Here is an 18,708-nt window from a genome sequence, read left to right on the forward strand (position 1 = left end):
GTTTTTAAAATTTATTCAATAAAGTACATATTTTCCTATAAATTCCCTACATATACATAAAGAGGTAAAAAATAAAAAAATAAAACTAAAAAAAAAAAATGAAAAACAAAACCAAAAAACAAACAAAAAAAAAACCAACCCCAAAACCAACCACAAAATAAAATGGAGATAGAAATCTGTCTGGTTTTTGTGACATGGTGTGTTAACTCTGCCCCCTCCATCCCACGACCTCCCAACCTCACATCACACACTTTTGGGCAGTTTTCACATTGGCAAATTACAAGATAGACCTGCATTACAAAAAAAAAATATATATATATATATATTTATAGAACCATTGAGAATCATCCAAAAAAATAACTACATACAAAAAGAACCACAAAAAAAAAATTATTATAATAATAATAGAATGATTTTAAAAAAATAAAAGACAACCCTTGCGTGTCCTAAAATAAAAAGTGCAACCGGACCTTTTCTTTCTGGTTATTTCAGTTTGCAAACGGAATACTGGTATATTTGGGAAGGACTGGTGGAGAACAGCCGGGCTCCCTCCCCAGCCCCACAGCCAGGTGAAGAGTTAAAGCTATTCTGTAAACATCGGAGTTTCCTCCTCACGGAATTCACGCCCCCTCTTTCCTCATCCTCGTCCTCATCTTCGGCCCCTTCGCCCCCACCCTCCCAACCCCCCAAATTTGGCCACCCCCCCGCCCCTCCGTGCCCTCTCCGTGCCCTCTCCGCCTCTCCTCTCACAGCAGCCTCTCCCCCCTCCCGCCCCGTGCGCCCATCGGATCCGTTATTAAATAAAAAGCTCGATTTAAACAGTTTACAGTCCTTAAAACGCCGTGTCGGGGTGGAGGAGGGAGGGGGGGGGCTGCCCGGCCAGCCCCCCGGGCTAGGAGAAGATGTGGATGGCTTGGGTGGCGGGCGCGTGGCACGCGGGGCACTGCGGCTGTGCCCGGCCGCAGATGCGCAGGGCACACTCCATACAGAAGAGGTTGTGGCCGCAGGGCACCAGCGCGGCCATCACCTCGCTCTCCAGGCACACCATGCACTCCCGGGAGCTCTTGCGGTGCCCGTCCGAGCTGCTCGAGTCGGTGGGCGAGCCCGAGGCGGCCGAGATGCTGCCGGGCAGCGAGGAAGAGGAGGAGTAGCCGGTGCTGTTGGAGAAGGAGGAGAGCGAGCCCTGGGCGGGCAGCCAGGCCAGGGCGCCGGCGGGGTCGCTGGGGATGCGGCGGGCACAGGGGTGCTCCAGCCCCGCGCCGCCCTCGGGCAGGGTGGGCGAGTGGCGCGGCGTGGCCGGGCCGCTGTTGCGTCTCTGCGAGCTGTTGATGGAGGAGCAGCTGCTGAAGGCCTGCAGGGGGTTGCCCGAGCGCTCAAAGGGTGACCAGATGGTGGTGGTGGGCGTGGTGAGGTCGAGGGCCAAGAAGTCGAAGCCGAAGTCGCACTCCTCGGAGCCCAGCGGGGCCGGGGGCTCGCTGAAGGTGCTGTAGGGGCTGGTGGGGCTGGCGGCCGCCACCCGCCCGCTGTAGTAGGACTCGGTGGAGGCGCTGCCCAGGGAGCTGAGGCTGTCGTTGCGCAGGGCGGCCGAGGAGCGGTGGGCGGGGTGGGCGGGGTGGGGGGCCTTGGCCCACGGGCCGCCCGCGCTGCCCTGCAGGTCGAGGCAGACGTCGGTGCCGTTGGAGTGGAAGTCGTTGTCGGCGTTGACGTCGATGAAGGAGCCTGTCCTCATGGTGATGTGCGCCTCGATCTCCTCCCGCGCACGGTCCACGTTCTCGGGCATGCCCGTCACCTCGAACACGGGCTCCTTGTCCCGGCTGGGCGTCACGATGTAGGTGTGCGTCTGCTGCTGGATCCGCTTGATGGTGGCCCCCTTGGGCCCCACCACCAGCCCCACCACCCGGTACGGGACCCTCACCTGGATGGTGGTCTGGCCCGGCAGGTTGGGGGGTCCCTGCATGGCCCCCGTCAGCCCGTTCACTTTGTTGCGCGTGGCCCGGATCATGGAGAAGTGCTCGGCGGCCGAGAGGATCTCCCGCTTCGCCATCTCCACGTCCTCCTTCCTCCCGGTGACGATGAACACGGGCTCCTCGCCCCTCACCGGCGTCTTGATGTACGTGTTGGTCTTGGCACGCAGGGCTTTGATTTTGCAGCCTGCAGAGCAAGGAGGAGGGGGAGAGATGACACATCAGCACTGAGACCCCACAGGGAACCCCTGCACACCCGGGATGGGGACACACAGGACCGCCAGGAACCAGCAGGTCCCTTTGGTTCTGTGCCTGCAGCACAGACACCCTTGGACAGAGGGGTCCCTCCTGCCTCCGAGGCAGATGAGGGCTCACAGCTCAGTGCTGGGGGGCTGCACTGCTCTCTCCAGGACGTGCCAGACTCCTGGCACCAGCCTGACCCTCTGGGATTGAGGAGCAGCAGGATGCAGCCAGCAGCCCCACTCCCAAGGGCTGGAACACGTGGGCAGAGGGGGGCCAGGGCAGGTGGCCATGGGGGCAGAGTCGGGGTCGCTGAAAGGGGGGGACACTGGATTCACTCAGAGGGTGTTTAAGGAGGTACAAGGCAAAACAAGACACCAGGATGGAGGGGAAAAAAACGCTTGTCTGGATCCTGCAGGTCCTTTGACACCTCCCAGCCAGCAGCTGAACCTGAGGAACAGCCCTGGTTGCACTCCAGCGACAGCCCCAGAGGGCTGGGGGAGCTGGGGCTCCCCACGGTGGGGGGCACAGGCACCCCCTCCCCTCCCTGCCCCCAGGGAGAGAACCCCAGCACCGGGGCTGAGGTGCTCCCAGGGCACCTGCTCTCCCTGTTCTGGAAGGACCTGCTTCCTCCCCACGGGAACGTGATTCAGCAGAGCCCGGCTGGGACGTGGAGCTGGGACTGTGCCGCCAACTCTGCCAACTCTGCCTCCACAGCCCCGGGCACGGCCCTGCCCCTTCCCCCCCGCGGGCAAGCTGGGCTCTGGCTGCAGGTCCTGGCTGCATCCATCCAGCCAAAGGCTCCTGGGACCGGGACTACAAAAGGCTCCAACTCTCCTCTAGGACCACTTTTCACCGCCCCACTGAGGAGCCGCCAGCACAGCCCCGCTCCCTGCACCCTCTGCCCTGATTGCATCTGCTCTTAATTAAATCCCCACGAGCCTGGCACAGAGCACCCGGAGCTCAGCTCAGCCTGCCACTGGCACACAGGGGTGAGTGACCCCCTGCCTCCCACCTCCCACTCACCCCTGAGCTCTGTGGGGCACCCAATGCAACGCTGGAAGCCCACAGGGGTGGAGGTGCCCGAGCAGAGCCCTGACACTGTCCCTGTGCATCACAAACGCTGCTGCAGGATCCACAGGGACAAACAGCTCGACTCCTCCGGGCACAGCCGAGTGCCCGACTGGCTCCTCTGCTCCTCTGCAAACAGCTCGCTCGGGGCTCCCCTCCTCCTCCTCCTCCTCCTCCTCCCAGATGCTCCCCGAGGAAGGGCAGGGCTGCTCTTCCAGCTGTAAGGCTGGAGAAGGGAGAGCCCTGGGAGGCTGAAAGGCCTCAGCACAAGAAAAATGCTGACCTGCTGGAGCAAGTCCAGAGGCAACCACAGAGATGCTCCAGGGGCTGGAGCCCCTCTGCTCTGGAGCCAGGCTGGGAGAGCTCAAGGGGTTCACCTGGAGAAGAGAAGGCTCCAGGGAGACCTGAGAGCCCCTTGCAGGGCCTAAAGGGGCTCCAGGAGAGCTGGAGAGGGACTGGGGACAAGGGATGGAGGGACAGGACAAGGGGGAATGGTTTCCCAGTGCCAGAGGGCAGGGATAGGTGGGATATTGGGAAGGAATTCTTCACTCTGTGGAAGTGGTGAGTGTATTGGGTTTGCATGGCCAGGGTTTGGTGGCTTCTGTCAGCAGCTGCCAGAAGCTTCTCCCCTGTCTGGCAGAGCCAATTCAAGCTGCTCCAGGATGGACCTGCTGTTGGCCAAGGCTGAGCCCAGCAGAGATAGTGGGAACACCCCTGGGATAATGTATTTAAGATGGGAAAAATGTTATTGTGCAGATGGAATTGGGTGCAGAGAGCAGAGTGAGAACACGGGAGAGGAACAGAGCCCCAGGGCAGGGCAGGGCAGGAGGAGGGGCAGGAGGGGCTCCAGGCAATGGAGTTGAGGTTCCCCTGCAGCCCCTGGGGCAGCCCATGGGGGTGCAGACACCCCCCTGCAGCACATGGAGCTCTGGAGCCCATTCCAGAGCAGGGGATGCCCAAAGGAGGAGGTGACCCCCTGGGAAGCCCCTGCTGGAGCAGGGTCCTGGCACAGAGCTGCAGCCCCATGGATAGAGGAGCCCAGGCTGGAGCAGCCTGTTCCTGAAGGACTGAGCCCATGGAAAGGGCCCCATGTTGAAGTTCATGGAGAACTGTCTCCCATGGGAGGAAGGACTCCAACTCCTCTCCCTGAGCAGCAGCAAAAACAATCTGTGATAAACTGACCAGGACCCCCATTCCCATCTCCCTGCACCACTGGGAGGAGGAGGGAGAGTCCAGGAGATGGAAGAGTGGGGAAAGGTGTATTTAAGATTTATTTGCCTTTTCATTGTACTGCTCTGATTTTGTTAGTAATATATTCAATTAATATCCCCAGGTTGAGTCTGTTTTGCCCACGTTGGTGATCAGTGAGGGTTCTCTCCTTGTCCCTGTCTCAAGTCAGGAACCTTTCTTAGATTTTCTCTCCCCTGTCCACTTGTGGAGGGCAGTGATGGAGTGGCTTTGGTGGGCACCTGGAATCCAGGCAGGGTCAACCCACCAGAGTGAGGCCCTGGCACAGGTTGCCCAGAGCAGCTGTGGCTGCCCCATCCCTGGAAGTGTCCAAGATCAGGTTGGACAGGGCTTGGAGCCACCTGGGCTAGTGGAAGGTGTCCCTGCCCATGGCAGGGGGTGGGACTGGATGGACTTTAAGGTCCCCTCCAACCCAAACCATTCTGGGATTCTGTGACTCAGCCGGGGCTGAGATGGCACAAGACCTTCAGTCAGGTCTGTCCCAACCAGGTAAATCAATCCAGGCTCCCCAGCAGCCAGAGGGCAAACAGGAGCTGTGCTATTCCTGCTGCATTTCCCAGGGTATTAAACATCGTGGATAACAAGAAGTAAAAAACTGTCACAGTAAGTGAGCAACAGCAGCTGCCCGGGGTGTCCCAGCCCAGCTCTTTGGCAGCACTAACCCCTGGTGGGTTTATGGCTGGGGCACATGGCAGGGAAAGCAACAGCCCAGGGACTGGGGCAGGGCAGCACCATCAGAAGTGACATTTTTAGAGGCATGTGCCAGCCCCCATCAGGCTGCCCAGGGAGAGGTGCCTGCAACTCCCACATTCCCCTCCCAGATTTACCCTGGTACCTGCTATAAGCTCTTCCCCTGCTCCAGTGCTTGGCAAACCAGGACAAGCCCAGGGCAGTGGGAAGGGGCTCTGCTGGTGCCTCCCAAGGTCCCAAATTCACCCTTCACAGTATCATAGAAACTTTGAATGTCCTGAGTTGGAAGAGACCCACAGGGATCATCCAGTCCAACTCCTGGCCCTGCTCAGACACCCCAACAATCCCACCCTGTCCCTCAGAGCTCCTGGAGCTCTGGCAGCCTTGGGGCCGTGCCCACTGCCCTGGGGAGCCTGGGCAGTGCCCCAGCACCCTCTGAGGGAAGAACCTTTCCCTGAGATCTAACCTAAACCTCCCCCTCTCTCTCCTGAAATGGCAACTTCATGATCCAAAGGCATCAGCAGCTCCAGGAGCTGCACAGGAGCCACATCCCACAGGGGACACAGCACAGGGAGGCTCTTCCTCACTCCACTCCCTTGTGCCGGTGGCACCAGTGGGACCCAACTGATGCCATGGCAGCACAAGAGAGAGGAAGAGTTTATCCAGCTGCTCCTGTGAGCCCTCCCTAGGGACAAAGCCTGGGACAAAAATTAAAAGGGTGCCTGGCTTGACCAGTTCCACCCTCCTCAAACAAGTAGGGCAGGAAAAATGCTCCCAGCCTGCAGCTGCTGGACACTGCCAGGGCACCGGTGGCACCAAATGCAGTCAGAGGGTGGGAGCTGATTCTCCCAGTTGACTGTAAATGGGGATGGCAGCAGGGAACACTGTGGGAAAGAAGGCATTGGGCAGGGAAGGCACTGCCTGAGGCCATGGGCTGGCACCAGCACCAGGAACTTGTGCCCGAGAGGAGCCCCCGTCACTGGACACACCGGGGAGCGCTCCTGGAAACGGGGAGGGAGCAGGGCCAGGACAGCACCAGGGCCACACCCAGGGACCAACCTGTCCTGCCCTGTCCCCAGTCCCAAACTATACCTGAGACATTCCTTGGCTGCAGGGACTCCCCATGGCTGAGTCCCCCTCTTAGAGCCAGAGGGACTCAAAGCACAAACTGGTGGTTTGACCTGCAACTGCAACCAGGGGAATCATGGAACGGTTTGGGTTGGAAAGGACCTTAAAGTCCATCTTGTCCCTGCCATGGGCAATCTCCACTATCTCAGGTTGCTCCATGCCCCGTCCAACCTGGCCTTGGACACTTCCAGGGATGGGGCAGCCACAGCTGCTCTGGGAAACCTGTGCCAGGGCCTCACCACCCTCACAGCCAAGAATTCCTTCCCAATATCCCATCTATCCCTGCCCTCTGGCACTGGGAAGCCATTCCCCCTTGTCCTGTCCTTCCATCCCTTGTCCCCAGTCCCTCTCCAGCTCTCCTGGAGCCCCTTTAAGCACTGGAGGGGGCTCTCAGCTCTCCCTGGAGCCTTCTCTTCTCCAGGTGAACCCCTTGAGCTCTCCCAGCCTGGCTCCAGAGCAGAGGGGCTCCAGCCCTTGGAGCATCTCCATGGCCTCCTCTGGACTTGTTCCTGCAGTTCCATGTCTTTCTTGTGCTTGGAATGATCCAGACCAGCATGAGATGTTTCAGATGAGCCCCTGCAAGCCCCACCCAACTCGCTGTGACACCATCCTGGATGGCTGCCTCCATCCTCTGGAGCTGCTGCAGGAACGGGGCCATGGTGGAGGGGGCCATGGAAAGACCTGGGGCTGCCCAGTAGTGCCAGTGACCCCCTCACAGGCAGTGCCAGACCTCAGCCCAGCAGCAGCAGCAGCTGGCATCCCCACATTCCCCTTGCCAAGGGCCAGAGCTGCATCAGTGGCGACAGGGCAGGAGAACAAGGTGCCAGACTCTGCTACAAGTCTCCAGCCAAGGTGGCTTTAAAGGTACTTTTCAGATCCAAATGAAAACACCTCAAAACCAGGGGTGGGATGAGAGGACAGACCCAGGGATGCCTTAGCTCCAACAGCCCCTTCTCAACACCAGAGCCCAAAGGTGACTCAGTTGTAGAGTCCCTGTGGGCACAAACTCATCTTGACATCCCATGGCCATTCTCAGCTGCCAGCAAACACCCACATTCCAGAGATGTCCAGCCCAGGGAGTCACAGCCCCCTGTGCCACCACACCCAGCTCTGCCACATGGAGGGCACCTATGGAAGGAGGGAGTTGGACTCTCCTCCCAACCCTCCCCACCAGCTCAGGCTCCAGACTCCACGTCCTTCTCTTCCACCCTCTACCCATCCTACATGACTCCTGCCACACTCCCTGTCCCACCCACCCTCAGGCTGGGGAATCACTACTTTCTCCTGCCCTCAGGCTGGGGAATCACTACTTTCCAGCAAGAAACAGGATCCCAAGGGATTCTCCTGGGCACGATGCACCCCAGGAACAGCAGCTGCTCTCCCTGAATGTCCTTTCTCAGCATCACCAAAGAGAACGTGGCCCCCTAAGAGGAGCCCCAGTCTGATCAGGGCTGTGACCACTGCCAGAGCCCAGGAGAACCAGCACAACACTGGGGCAGTGGGTGGGAAGGGTCTCTCCACCCTGACACCCACGCTGGAGATGAGGGAGCCCACGCTGCTCATCCACGTCTGACCCCCAGCACGGCCCAGGCAGCATCTGCACCAACATCAGGTGCCTCCTGCAGACCAGGAGGGCAGAGCCAGCCCACTGCCCTGCCCAGACCACGGCTCCATTGCCCAAGGAGGTCTGTGCTGGCCATGCCCAGCTCTGAGGTGGGAAAACCCAAGAAAGGTCTGACAGAGCTTTTCTGGAAGAGCCTCTGATGGCATCACCCCGGAGGATGGTGTCTGTCACAGCCTCTGGAGCCCGCTCACACCTTGTGCCTGGCCCTCTGGAGTGTTATCTGCTCTCTTCCTCAGCTCTGCAGCATCTCTTGGCCTCTGATCCAGAGTTCCAGAGCTCCCAGTTCCCTTTGTAACTGGTGAATGGCACAGGATGGGCCAGGAGTGGGGCCACGTATGGAGGAGAACAGGCTGCACCTCCACTGCAGCTCATCCCCTTCTTCCCAAGCACTTCTTCCCACCTCTGCACACAGTAATGAATTCATCCTGCAGCCCTGCTGCGGGAGGCAAGCACATCACACCTTGGTTTCTTCTCCAGGCACCTGGGAGAGCGAGGCAGGCAGGCTGGGCTCCTCCCCTGGGGACACAGGGTGCAGCCTCTCCCTGAGCAGAGCACAGGGAGATCCTTCAGCGACCAGATCCATATGTGTGACCACCCTCAGGAGTTCCCAGCTCTGCTATGACCAAAGGAGGTGGGAGGAGGCAGCCAGGAGGACATGCCAGGTGCCTCAAGGGATGTGGCACCACAGGCAGGAGACAGCAGAGAGCCCAGGGCTCCAAAATGAGAGGATTCGTCCCACCCCTGTGATCCACTGCAAGGTTACAGGTGCTTGGGCTGGCCCAGGGGGTCTCCCCGTGCATCCTCCAAGCACCAGAACGCTGCCTGCACTGTTCCATCCTTCCCTGGATCTCCTCTTTGAGCATCCCAGCGTCTTCTATAAATGGCAGCTTTCCTTTTGCAGAGCTGTGACAGTCCCTGCGTGTCACAGATGGGGAGAGGAGCCGTGGCTCCATCCCACGGGAGCACATGGCACAGGAGGGGCGAGCAGAGCCCGGGGCCCTCGGCTGCACCCCCCCGGCCTCGCTGGGGCAGGAGCTGCTGAAAATGCCCCTCGAAAGCCAGGGCAGCAGGAAAGGCACCCCAGCACAGTCAGAGCAGCTCCAACACCTGCCCCACGCTCCCCAGTGGTCCCCACCATAATCAACCACAGCTCTGCTGGATGGCAAGGGGAGCCCACGCCGCTGCCTTCAGTGCCCACAGCGCTTTTTGGAGACGGTCCCTCCCACGGCAGCAGTCATGAACGGGCTTGCAGGCAAGGGCACGGCCAGGGAATCCCGCCTGGCCACGCTGCCTGTGGGCAGCTGTGTGGGCAGGGGGAGGCTGCAGATCCCAGCTGGCAGACTGTGCCATCACCGATGCCAATCTGGACACGGGGCCACGGCAATTGCTCCTCCAGCTCGGGCAAGGAAACACTGATTTGCTTTAGAGAACAAAGGTTTACCTGCTGGGCCGCTGCTGCTCCTTGGGGAAAGGTTTAAATTAAGGGATCTGGAGGAGAGAAATTGAAGGAAAAGGAGAAGTAGGAGAAATCGTGTCCCATTGGCTCTGTCCCACCTCAGACTGCACAGGACACCATGTGTTGGTCCCGGCTGCCAGGGCCTCCCTGGTCCCCACTCACCAGGGCAGTGAGGGGCTGCTGGGTCTGGGGACAGTAGGATGGGTCTCAAAGTCCCCAAGAGCTGCTCCTCAGCACAGGGTGTGTGGGGAGAGAACCTGAGCTCTGCCCCAACTCCAGTCTCTTCCAGGGCACCAATATCCACATCTTCATCCCTTCCTGTGCTCCGAGCATGGCGGCACCACAAGTGTGTGCTCCCTGTGTCATGGCCAGGCTGGGCAGCGTGGGGAAGACAAGAGTGGCAGGGACACAGTCTGGGTGACCTGATCCTGCCTTGCAGTGTCACCAGCAGCACATCTTGTCACCGCAGCAATGCCAGGCCCAGCCAAACACCACAAGGCTCGGCCCTGCAGTCAGACCCTGCTGCCAGGGGGCTGCCAAAACTGAGGGAGACCCACCCAAGGACCAGAAGGACCCTGGAGACAGCACAGGGAGGATGAGTAGGGCTCTGCTTCATGTGAGCCCCAGGAAACGACCTCGGTATTGCCCCTGCTCAGGCTACACCGGCCTCACACAGCCTTGGTTTAATCCAGCTGCTGGCAGCACCGGAGAGCAGCCAGAGCACAAAGACACTGTGCTGCCAGCCCTGTCCCCTCACTGCTGCCCACCAGTGTGACCAGGGCAGCTGAGACCCCTCCACACCAAAAACCCAGTGTAAGGCCCCTGCACAGCATCCCAACAGGCTGAGCCCAGGAAAGGGGCAGGAAACACGTGGGGGAACCCCTGAGGAGAGCTGTTCCTGCCCGTGGGCCAGGGCAGCAGCAGGTACCTCCAGCCCGTGGCTGGGTTCAGGTCCCCTCCAAGCCCACCAGCAGGACACAACCAGCACCCTACATCAAGCTGGTGCAATAATTTCTTTGGCAACACTTTTTCCGCAAGCCCTCGGAGCTTAGTGAGCCCCCAAACTCCCCCCGAGGCAGTTGAGGCAGGTACCTGGCTGCCCACTGAACTCGGTGGTGGTGCTGGAGGTGCAGCACCGTGGTCTCACCACACTGAAACACCCAGGGGAAGGCGCCAACCGGCAGCTCCCGGCCCCAAACGCGGCTGCTCCTCCGCCCTCCTCCACCCGGCAGGACCGGCGGGTTCCCCGGCACAGGTTTGGTTTCAAGTTGTCGGAGCCCGTCGGTGAAGCCACCAAATCCAGGTCTCCGTGCAGCCGCGGGAGGAGGAGGATCCTCCGAGCAGGGCGCGGTGCCACACTCCTCTCCTCTCCTCTGGCTCTGCCCCGGCCGGGTCCGGCAGCTCGGGGGGACCCCGCGGCCGGGCCGGTGGGACCGGAGAGGGGGTGCCTGGAAAGTTGGGAGGCCGGGAAGCGGGGCCGGCTGGGAGGCAGCGCAGGCCAATGGGAAGCGCAGAGCATGATGTCACCGCGCTCATCACAGCATGGCTCTGGCTAACAAAGAGAACAATGAGCCTGCCCAGCTCCCCGCTTCCCCCCGCGAAAAAAAAGCCCCCCGACCCCCGGCCCGCAGCCCCCCGGCCGGGGAGGGGTGGGAGCCGCGGGGCGAGGGCAGGGCTGGGGTGCCAGACCCCACCCGGCCAAAACGCTCCAGAGGTCACGCTCCCTGCGAGGGGATTCCTGCCGGGATCCCTGCAGGCAGCGGCTCCCTTCCTTCCCCTTTCTTTTCCTTAAATCCTCCGCCTCGGGGTCTTTTCTTTTTGATTTTCCAAGGTGTAACTTCGGTTTATTCGGGATTTCCCGGAGACAAAGCCCACTCCAGGCACACCCACCCGGACGAGGGCTGGGGCGTCCTTTTGTGACAGCTGGGTGCGAGGGGCTCCGCGCCCCCGGAGCTGCGGCCGCCTACGGACGAGCGGGTTAACGATCATTTACACCGGATTTATCGTCGGGATTTACAAACTGAAGTCCGAGATAAACGGCACTGTTCACACACCGGGTCTGAGATACGGAGCCTGGAGGGGAGGGGGCAGAAGCACAACTACAATGAAAGCAGAGAAAGCTCCGTGTCCTGGCAGCTCCCACGGACGCGCGTGGCTCCCGGGAACTTTCCGCTGATCCCACCCCGGCCGTTCTCCCGCACCGGGGAGTTTTATCGCTATTTACCGGCGGCTCGGCGGCACCGCAGCTCCCGGGACCCGCGGCCGAGTTTCGGGGCCGCCGCCGCGAAGTTTCCGCCTCCGCACGGAGACAAAGCCCCGGAGCCGCCCCGGCCCGAGGGGGGGTCCCCGCGCCCCCCGGTGCCCCCCGCGCCGCGTTACCTTGCCGGCCCACGATCTCGGCGACGTGCTCGGAGCTGGGCACGGGCACGCACTCGGTCATGTTCACGCTCTTCTTCCTGCTGGCCGGCGGCTCCCCGAGCAGCGCGGGCGGCCCCAGCGGCGGGGCCAGGCTGCCGAAGGCGCCCGGGGCGGGGGCCGGGGCCGGCCCCGGGGATGATCCGCCGCGCTCCCGCTCCCTTAGGCCGCCCGGCCCCGCGGCCCCCGCCGGCTCCTCCGCGCCCTCCAGCCCCAGCAGCGACAGCTGGTCCAGCGCGAACCTCAGCGCGGCGGCTTCGCCCTGCGCCGCCGGCCCCGGCGGCCCCTCCCGCTCCCGGCCGGGCTCGGGCTCCGGCGGCGGGTCCTGCCCGGCGGAGGGCGGCGGCGGCGGGCTGAGCAGGGTGAGGCAGCGCGGCGGGCCGCGGGCCGGCTGCCCGGGCTCGGGCTGGTACAGGGAGCCGGGCATGGCGCGGAGCGAGCGGGCCGGGGCCGGGGCGGTGCCGCTGCCCGGGGCCGCCGCCGCCGCCGCCTCCTGCGCCCCCCGCCCCGCCCGCCGATGGGCCGCGCCGCGCCCGCCGCGCGCATGCGCCGCGGAGCCCCGCCCACCGAGCGGGACGCACCCCCCTCACCCGGAGCTCCGCCCACCCCCGGCCACACCCACAAAGGCCACGCCCACCCCGGAGGGAGCCGCGACCCCCGCCCGGCACAGCCCGAAAATCCGAGGGGGGGGTTCGGACATCCCGGGGGATCCGAGGGTCCCCCCGGGGCTCTGAGCATCCCCAGGGCAGCGCTGAGCAGCGCGGGGAGGGAAGCGGGGGTCGAGCATCCCGGCGGCTCCGAGTATCGCGGGGGGAGGAGGGGGAGAGACCATTCTGGGGGATGCTCTGAGCATCCCGAGGGGGGCTTCGAGCATGGCGGGGGGGGGGAGTCGAGCATCCCAGCGGGTCCGAGCATCTGGGGGCTACCTCCGAGTACCGCGGGGGAGGGAGAGGGGAGGCCGACCATGCCGGGGGGTGGGGCTCTGGATATCCCGGGGTATCCGAGCAGCCCCCGCGGGCTCTGAGCATCCCCGGCGGGGACTCCGAGCACTGCGGGGAGGAAAGGGGAGGTCGAGCAGCCCGGGGGGGCTCCGAGTATGGCGGGGGTCGGACGTCCCGGGGAAGCCCCCCCGAGCATCTCGGGGTGCTCCGAGCAGCACGGGGTGGGTCAGAGCATCCCAGGGAAGCGGGAGGGCAGTTCCGAGCAGCACGGTGAGTCTGAGCATCCCCGGGCGGCTCCGAGCATCGCGGGGGTTCCAGCGACCCGGGAGAGCTCCGATCATCCCAGCAAGTTCTGAGCATACCCGGGAGGGCTCCAAGCACTGCGGGGGGCTGGGAGCATCCCGGGGGGACTCTGGCATCCCAGGAGGTTCCGAGAATCCGAGGGGGCCCCGAACATCGCGGTGGGGGAGGTGTCAAACATCCCAAGGCGCATCCTGAGCAGCTCCGACCATCGCGGAGGTTCGAGCAGCCCTAGGGGGGTTCTGGCATCCCCGGGGGGACTCCGAGCATTCCCGGAGCACGGCCCCGCCGCCCTCCCCTCCCCGCAGCTCAAACACCGGCGGTTCCCACCGCGGGGCCGGGGCGGAGCTGCCGGAAAAACGCCGCCGAAACCGAGGGAGGCGATAGGGGACCGGGACAGAGTAGGTCAGTCGGTACCGCTCGGCACAGCAGGGACCGGGACCGCGAAGCGCTGGAGCAGCCGCAGCTCCCCCGGTGCCGGGCAGCCCCCTCCACCCCGCCCCTCCCAGGCACTCGAGCCCCAGCACAGCCCCCCTCCTTCTCCCCGAGTTACTGAAGTTAAGAAAATATAAAATCATTGTCCTTTCTCCTGCCGTTTTCCCTTGGCTCTTCAGTTTCTATTTCACAGGGTCATTCCACAGAATCCCCGAGCGGTTTGGGTGGGAAGGGACCTTTGAAGCCCACCCCGTCCCACCGCCCCAGTTTTGCTGTTCACGCTCAGCAGCGTCACCTGGTTCTGCCTGAGAGAGGCACAGCCAGCTCGGCAGCCTGGAGACCCTGAGAGCACAGGGATCTCAATCACCTCCTCGAGCTTCCCTCCCCCGAACGTCACCACGGCGGGTCCCTGCTGCCATGGATTGCCCCCCACCCCAAACCCTTTGTCCCAGCTGGGCCGTGGATTTACAGGGCCCTTCCACAGCCAGAGCTTTAGGAACCCTCCTGGAAGTGCTGGCACAGCACACATTTACTAGAACAACATTAAGACCCACTCCAAACCCATCCACGACCCCAAATGCCCAGATGCTCCCATTCCACAGCTCCTATGCTCTGTTTTCACATAACTGTCTTTCCCAATCACTGCCTTTGGGATTAATTCAACCATTTGGCTTGGGATTGTTTTTAATTGCAAGAACCATCAGTGTCTGGGCTAGAACCCCCCCCCCCCAATCCACCCACTGTTTTCATTTCCCAGATCCTGGGAAACATTAACTCCTGCTGCTCCATGGGCCAAACACGAGCCACAGGGGCTGGTCTTATGCTTCCAGGCTTTGCCCTTCAGCTGGTGACTCCTCTGTGGAAAGAGACTTTCAACTTTTGATACTTTGAAAGGGGCACCTGAAAACTTCTAGGGGATCTTTCCAGCAAGGTAACAGCCACCAGGAGCTGTTTCCTTACTTCTTTCCCCTCCTCTCACCTGCCAACTAAACCCAATGTCTTCCAGCTGCTGAAAAGTTTAATGAAACAGGTAACGAGCTTCCTCCCCTCCTGTTTTACCTTCTCTCCTTCTGCTTTACCTCCAGAGCCCTCAGCTATGAGCTCCCACCAGCCCTTCCCTTCCGTCTGGCTGCTGCAGAGGAAGACTGTGGCAACTTCTGTTTTCCCCTCCAAACAGCTCAATTCCACAGAGATGTGTCTGCATCCATCCCGATTCCTCAGTACTTGCACAGATCCAGCAGCACCAGCACAGCCCCAGGAATCCTCCCACTCCAGACTGGCCTCCCCCATGCCAGGAGCTGCTCAGAGAGCTGTTAACTCCAGGATTATTACAGAGAGCCACAGGATCCTAGAAAAACCCGAGTTGGAAGGGACCCACAAGGACCATCAAAGTCCAATTCCTGGCACAGGACACCCCAACAATCCCACCCTGTCCCTCAGAGCATTGTCCAAACGCTCCTGGAGCTCTGGCAGCCTTGGGGCCGTGCCCACTGCCCTGGGGAGCCTGGGCAGTGCCCCAGCACCCTGTGGGGGAAGAACCTTTCCCTGAGATCCATCCCAACCCCCTGGCACAGCTCCAGCCATTTCTGGCATCAATATTTGCACCTCCTGAGGAATAGAAGCTTCTCCTCCAGGGACAGACACAGCCAATCCAGGTCTGAGCCTCACAAACTGGCTGTGAGACATCTCCCCTCTCACTCTCAAAATATTTAATGCTGGAAGTTGAAACACCCCACTGAACTACTAAAAACAGTGGGGTTTCCACAACTTGAGAGAGAAGGGTACAACCCCTCCAGTCTGAGCTTCTTCTGTTTCCACAAGACGGAGAAAACCCATGAACGACCAACACCACGTCTCTGGTGACTTCTCTGGGCAACCTTCACCAACACAGAGGAGTCCACCTGTATCCAAACCTGCCCAAGTGGCTCCTTAGGTATGTCCTTGCTCCAATTCCAACACTAACACACTCCTGACCACCATGTCTCCACCTCTGAAGCCCCCAAGAAGTCCTGTACACGGGCTTTCAAAACCCCCTCAGGAACTGCACTCCCAACACTGCCCTTCTTGCCTCTCTGTGCTCTCTCAGTCCTTTTGGGAAATTTCTACCTCAAGTCCAACAACACCCAGGGAAACTGCCAGTTGTTATTTTAAGTGCTTTGGCAAACCTGGTTTGTAGCTGTTGTGTCTCTGATCTGTTCCATTTTCAGCAGAACTAGCTCACGCTTTCTTCTGAGAGCCTGAATTCCACTCATGACACCAAGTGGCCCTTGGGGTTTTTTTTAACCTGAGCAATTAGCAGCTCTTAAAGAGACTTGTGTCTCCCATTAACAGAGAAAATGATTCTACAAACTAGAGAAGTTGTTCAGCACAACTCCATTTCTTTACCAAACATGACCCTACAGAAGAACCAATTTCCCTGAACACAAGAGAAAAGAGAAGGCTCCTACTTGCTGCTTCCAAACCCATCCCTCCAGGTGCTTTCCCCATTTCCCAGCAGGACTCACTCCCAACTGTTTGTGCTGCCTCTAATCATTTGGTCTCTGACCACTGAAGCCGTGGCTGCCCCATCCCTGGAAGTGTCCAAGGGCAGGTTGGATGGGGCTTGGAGCCACCTGGGCTAGGGGAAGGTGTCCCTGCCCATGGCAGGGGTGGAACTGGATGGGCTTTAACGTCCCTTCCAGCCCAAACCAGTCTGGGATTCTGTGATCTACAGAATAAACATAACCCCCAAAATGACCAATCCAATCCCTTGGCTGGGCACAGGGAATCATGGAACACTGGATTGAAGCACAGCAGAGGTCTAACAGCCCATTAAGGTGTATTCTATAGGGAGAAACAGAAGTACAGCAGAGCATTAGTGCAACCACAGCTCCATAAACCCAAATCCCCCGGGAACAACTCTGCAACAGCAGCTTATTCCAGGTCAAGTGTGCAATGGCAGAAGGGGTAATATCCAAGTTAGAATATTTGTTCTAGAATATTTGTTCTGCTCTAGAGAACATTCTCTGTAGATCAACCCCTAAAGATGGGAATTACTGAACACAGAGGAGGGGACTCCCTGCCCCCAACCAAAAACCCCACAGTTGTCACAAAATCATCCCAGAATGGTTTGGGTTGGAAGGGACCTTAAAGATCATCTTGTTTCCCCCCCCGCCATGGGCAGGGACACCTTCCACTAGCCCAGGTGGCTCCAAGCCCCATCTAACCTGACCTTGGACACTTCCAGGGATGGGGCAGCCACAGCTGCTCTGGGAAACCTGGGACAGCCCCTCTCACCACAGCCAACAATTCCTTCCCAATATCCCATCTCACCCTGCCCTCTGGCACTGAGAAGCCATTCCCCTTGTCCTGTCCCTCCATCCCTTGTCCCCAGTCCCTCTCCAGCTCTCCTGGAGCCCCTTTAGGCCCTGCAAGGGGCTCTCAGCTCTCCCTGGAGCCTTGTCTTCTCCAGGTGAACCCCTTGAACTCTCCCAGCCTGGCTCCAGAGCAGAGGGGCTCCAGCCCTTGGAGCATCTCCGTGGCCTCCTCTGGACCTGCTCCAACAGCTCCACATCCTTCAGATGTTGTTCCCCTGGCTCAGTCCAGGGCACAGAGGGTTTCTTGGTGCCAGGACATGTGGCCAGGGCATGCCCAGCTTTTCATCCACCAACACCAAGTCCTTCTCCCCCTATTTCTCTCTATTTTATCCATTTGCCTAAATCACAGCACTGCACAGAACTAGAGTAGCTGCTCCTCTCACTCTTTAGGAGCTCCAACTCTGCTTTCTACAGTTTTTCAAGCACATGCAAATACCATGCAAAAAAGCCCAGGCTTGGAGCAGAGCACAGAAGAGGTGCTGCAGCTCGGAGCAGAAGTACAAAAAAACCCTTACTCTGTGTGGGAAGAGAATATTTCAGCACACCAGGAGCTGAATCACTGCCTGTGGGTGGAGCCAGACAGATTGACAAGATCTGGAACTTGAGAGATGACCTCAGCCCGAGATCAATCATCCCACAAAGCTGCTGACTGAGGGAACAGCACATGGGGACAGCTCGAGGTGACAGGTATCAATGTCAGCCTGATGTGCCAAAACTGCATTAGAGGCACAAACTACAACTGACCAACTCTGAGTGAACTCAAACCATGGACCCCTGAGATCCCTCAGCACCAACAGGCCCAGCAGCCTTTTCTCTGTCACCTCTTGGCATCACCACCAGTGATTTCTTCATAGTTTTCTTCATACATTTCCTCACTACAGCAGGACATGAAAGAGGCATCTTGGGGGAAAAGAGCCATTAGCAAATGGCTCTTTTTCAGGCATTAAAAGAATGAAGAATTGAGCTGTCAGGTAATGATTCTGCAGTTGTGGAGCAGCCACTTGATGGAAAGCTAAGAATTAACTGCAGATCAGACAAAAGCACGAAAAATAAAAGATGGCCCACCACACTTTCAGGTTTTACAGCCCTTCAGATCACTGAACCCCATGGAATGTACCCAACAGGCTAATCCAGGACATGAAAATGGACTCATATTACAAACAAAACCATGTAGTAACTTTTTAGTATTCACCTCCTTCCAAAAACTCAACCCTGGGAGGGAGTCCAGAGGAGGCCACAGAGATGCTCCAAGGGCTGGAGCCCCTCTGCTCTGGAGCCAGGCTGGGAGACCTCAAGGGGTTCACCTGGAGGAGAGAAGGCTCCAGGGAGACCTGAGAGCCCCTTGCAGGGCCTAAAGGGGCTCCAGGAGAGCTGGAGAGGGACTGGGGACAAGGGATGGAGGGACAGGACAAGGGGAATGGCTTCCCAGTGCCAGAGGGCAGGGAGAGATGGGATATTGGGAAGGAATTGTTGGCTGTGAGGGTGGTGAGGGGCTGTCCCAGGTTTCCCAGAGCAGCTGTGGCTGCCCCTGGGTTCCTGGAAGTGTCCAAGGCCAGGTTGGATGGGGCTTGGAGCAACCTGGGCTAGTGGAAGGTGTCCCTGCCCATGGCAGGGGGTGGCACTGGATGGGCTTTAAGGTCCTTCCAACCCAAACCAGTCTGGGATTCTATTTAATCAGAAGACCTGTAATTGGTACATGCAAATGAAACCAGATTCCCACAGCAAAACATTTCTGAATTTTGCCTTTGGACACAACTCAGTTCAGAAGTTACTCATTGTCCCACTATTCCAACTCTGCACAGTCTCAAACCATTTCCATTTGTGACTCTGCAATGTAAGA

The 18,708-nt window shown here is 59.7% G+C and overlaps 1 protein-coding gene across 1 annotated transcript; it reads right to left on the reverse strand.

Annotated features, from left to right (window-relative positions):
- Nucleotides 1-723: 723 nt before the first annotated feature.
- Nucleotides 724-11,958, reverse strand: MEX3D (mex-3 RNA binding family member D). Its single transcript, XM_032712336.1, has 2 exons — nt 11,801-11,958; nt 724-2,151 (listed from the first exon to the last, which is right to left on the reverse strand). Exons 1-2 carry the CDS (start codon nt 11,859-11,861, stop codon nt 893-895), a joined length of 1,320 nt encoding a protein of 439 aa, XP_032568227.1. The 5' UTR covers nt 11,862-11,958; the 3' UTR covers nt 724-892.
- Nucleotides 11,959-18,708: the final 6,750 nt, after the last annotated feature.

Source organism: Chiroxiphia lanceolata, chromosome 27, assembly GCF_009829145.1.
Source record: "Chiroxiphia lanceolata isolate bChiLan1 chromosome 27, bChiLan1.pri, whole genome shotgun sequence".
NCBI lineage: Eukaryota > Metazoa > Chordata > Aves > Passeriformes > Pipridae > Chiroxiphia > Chiroxiphia lanceolata.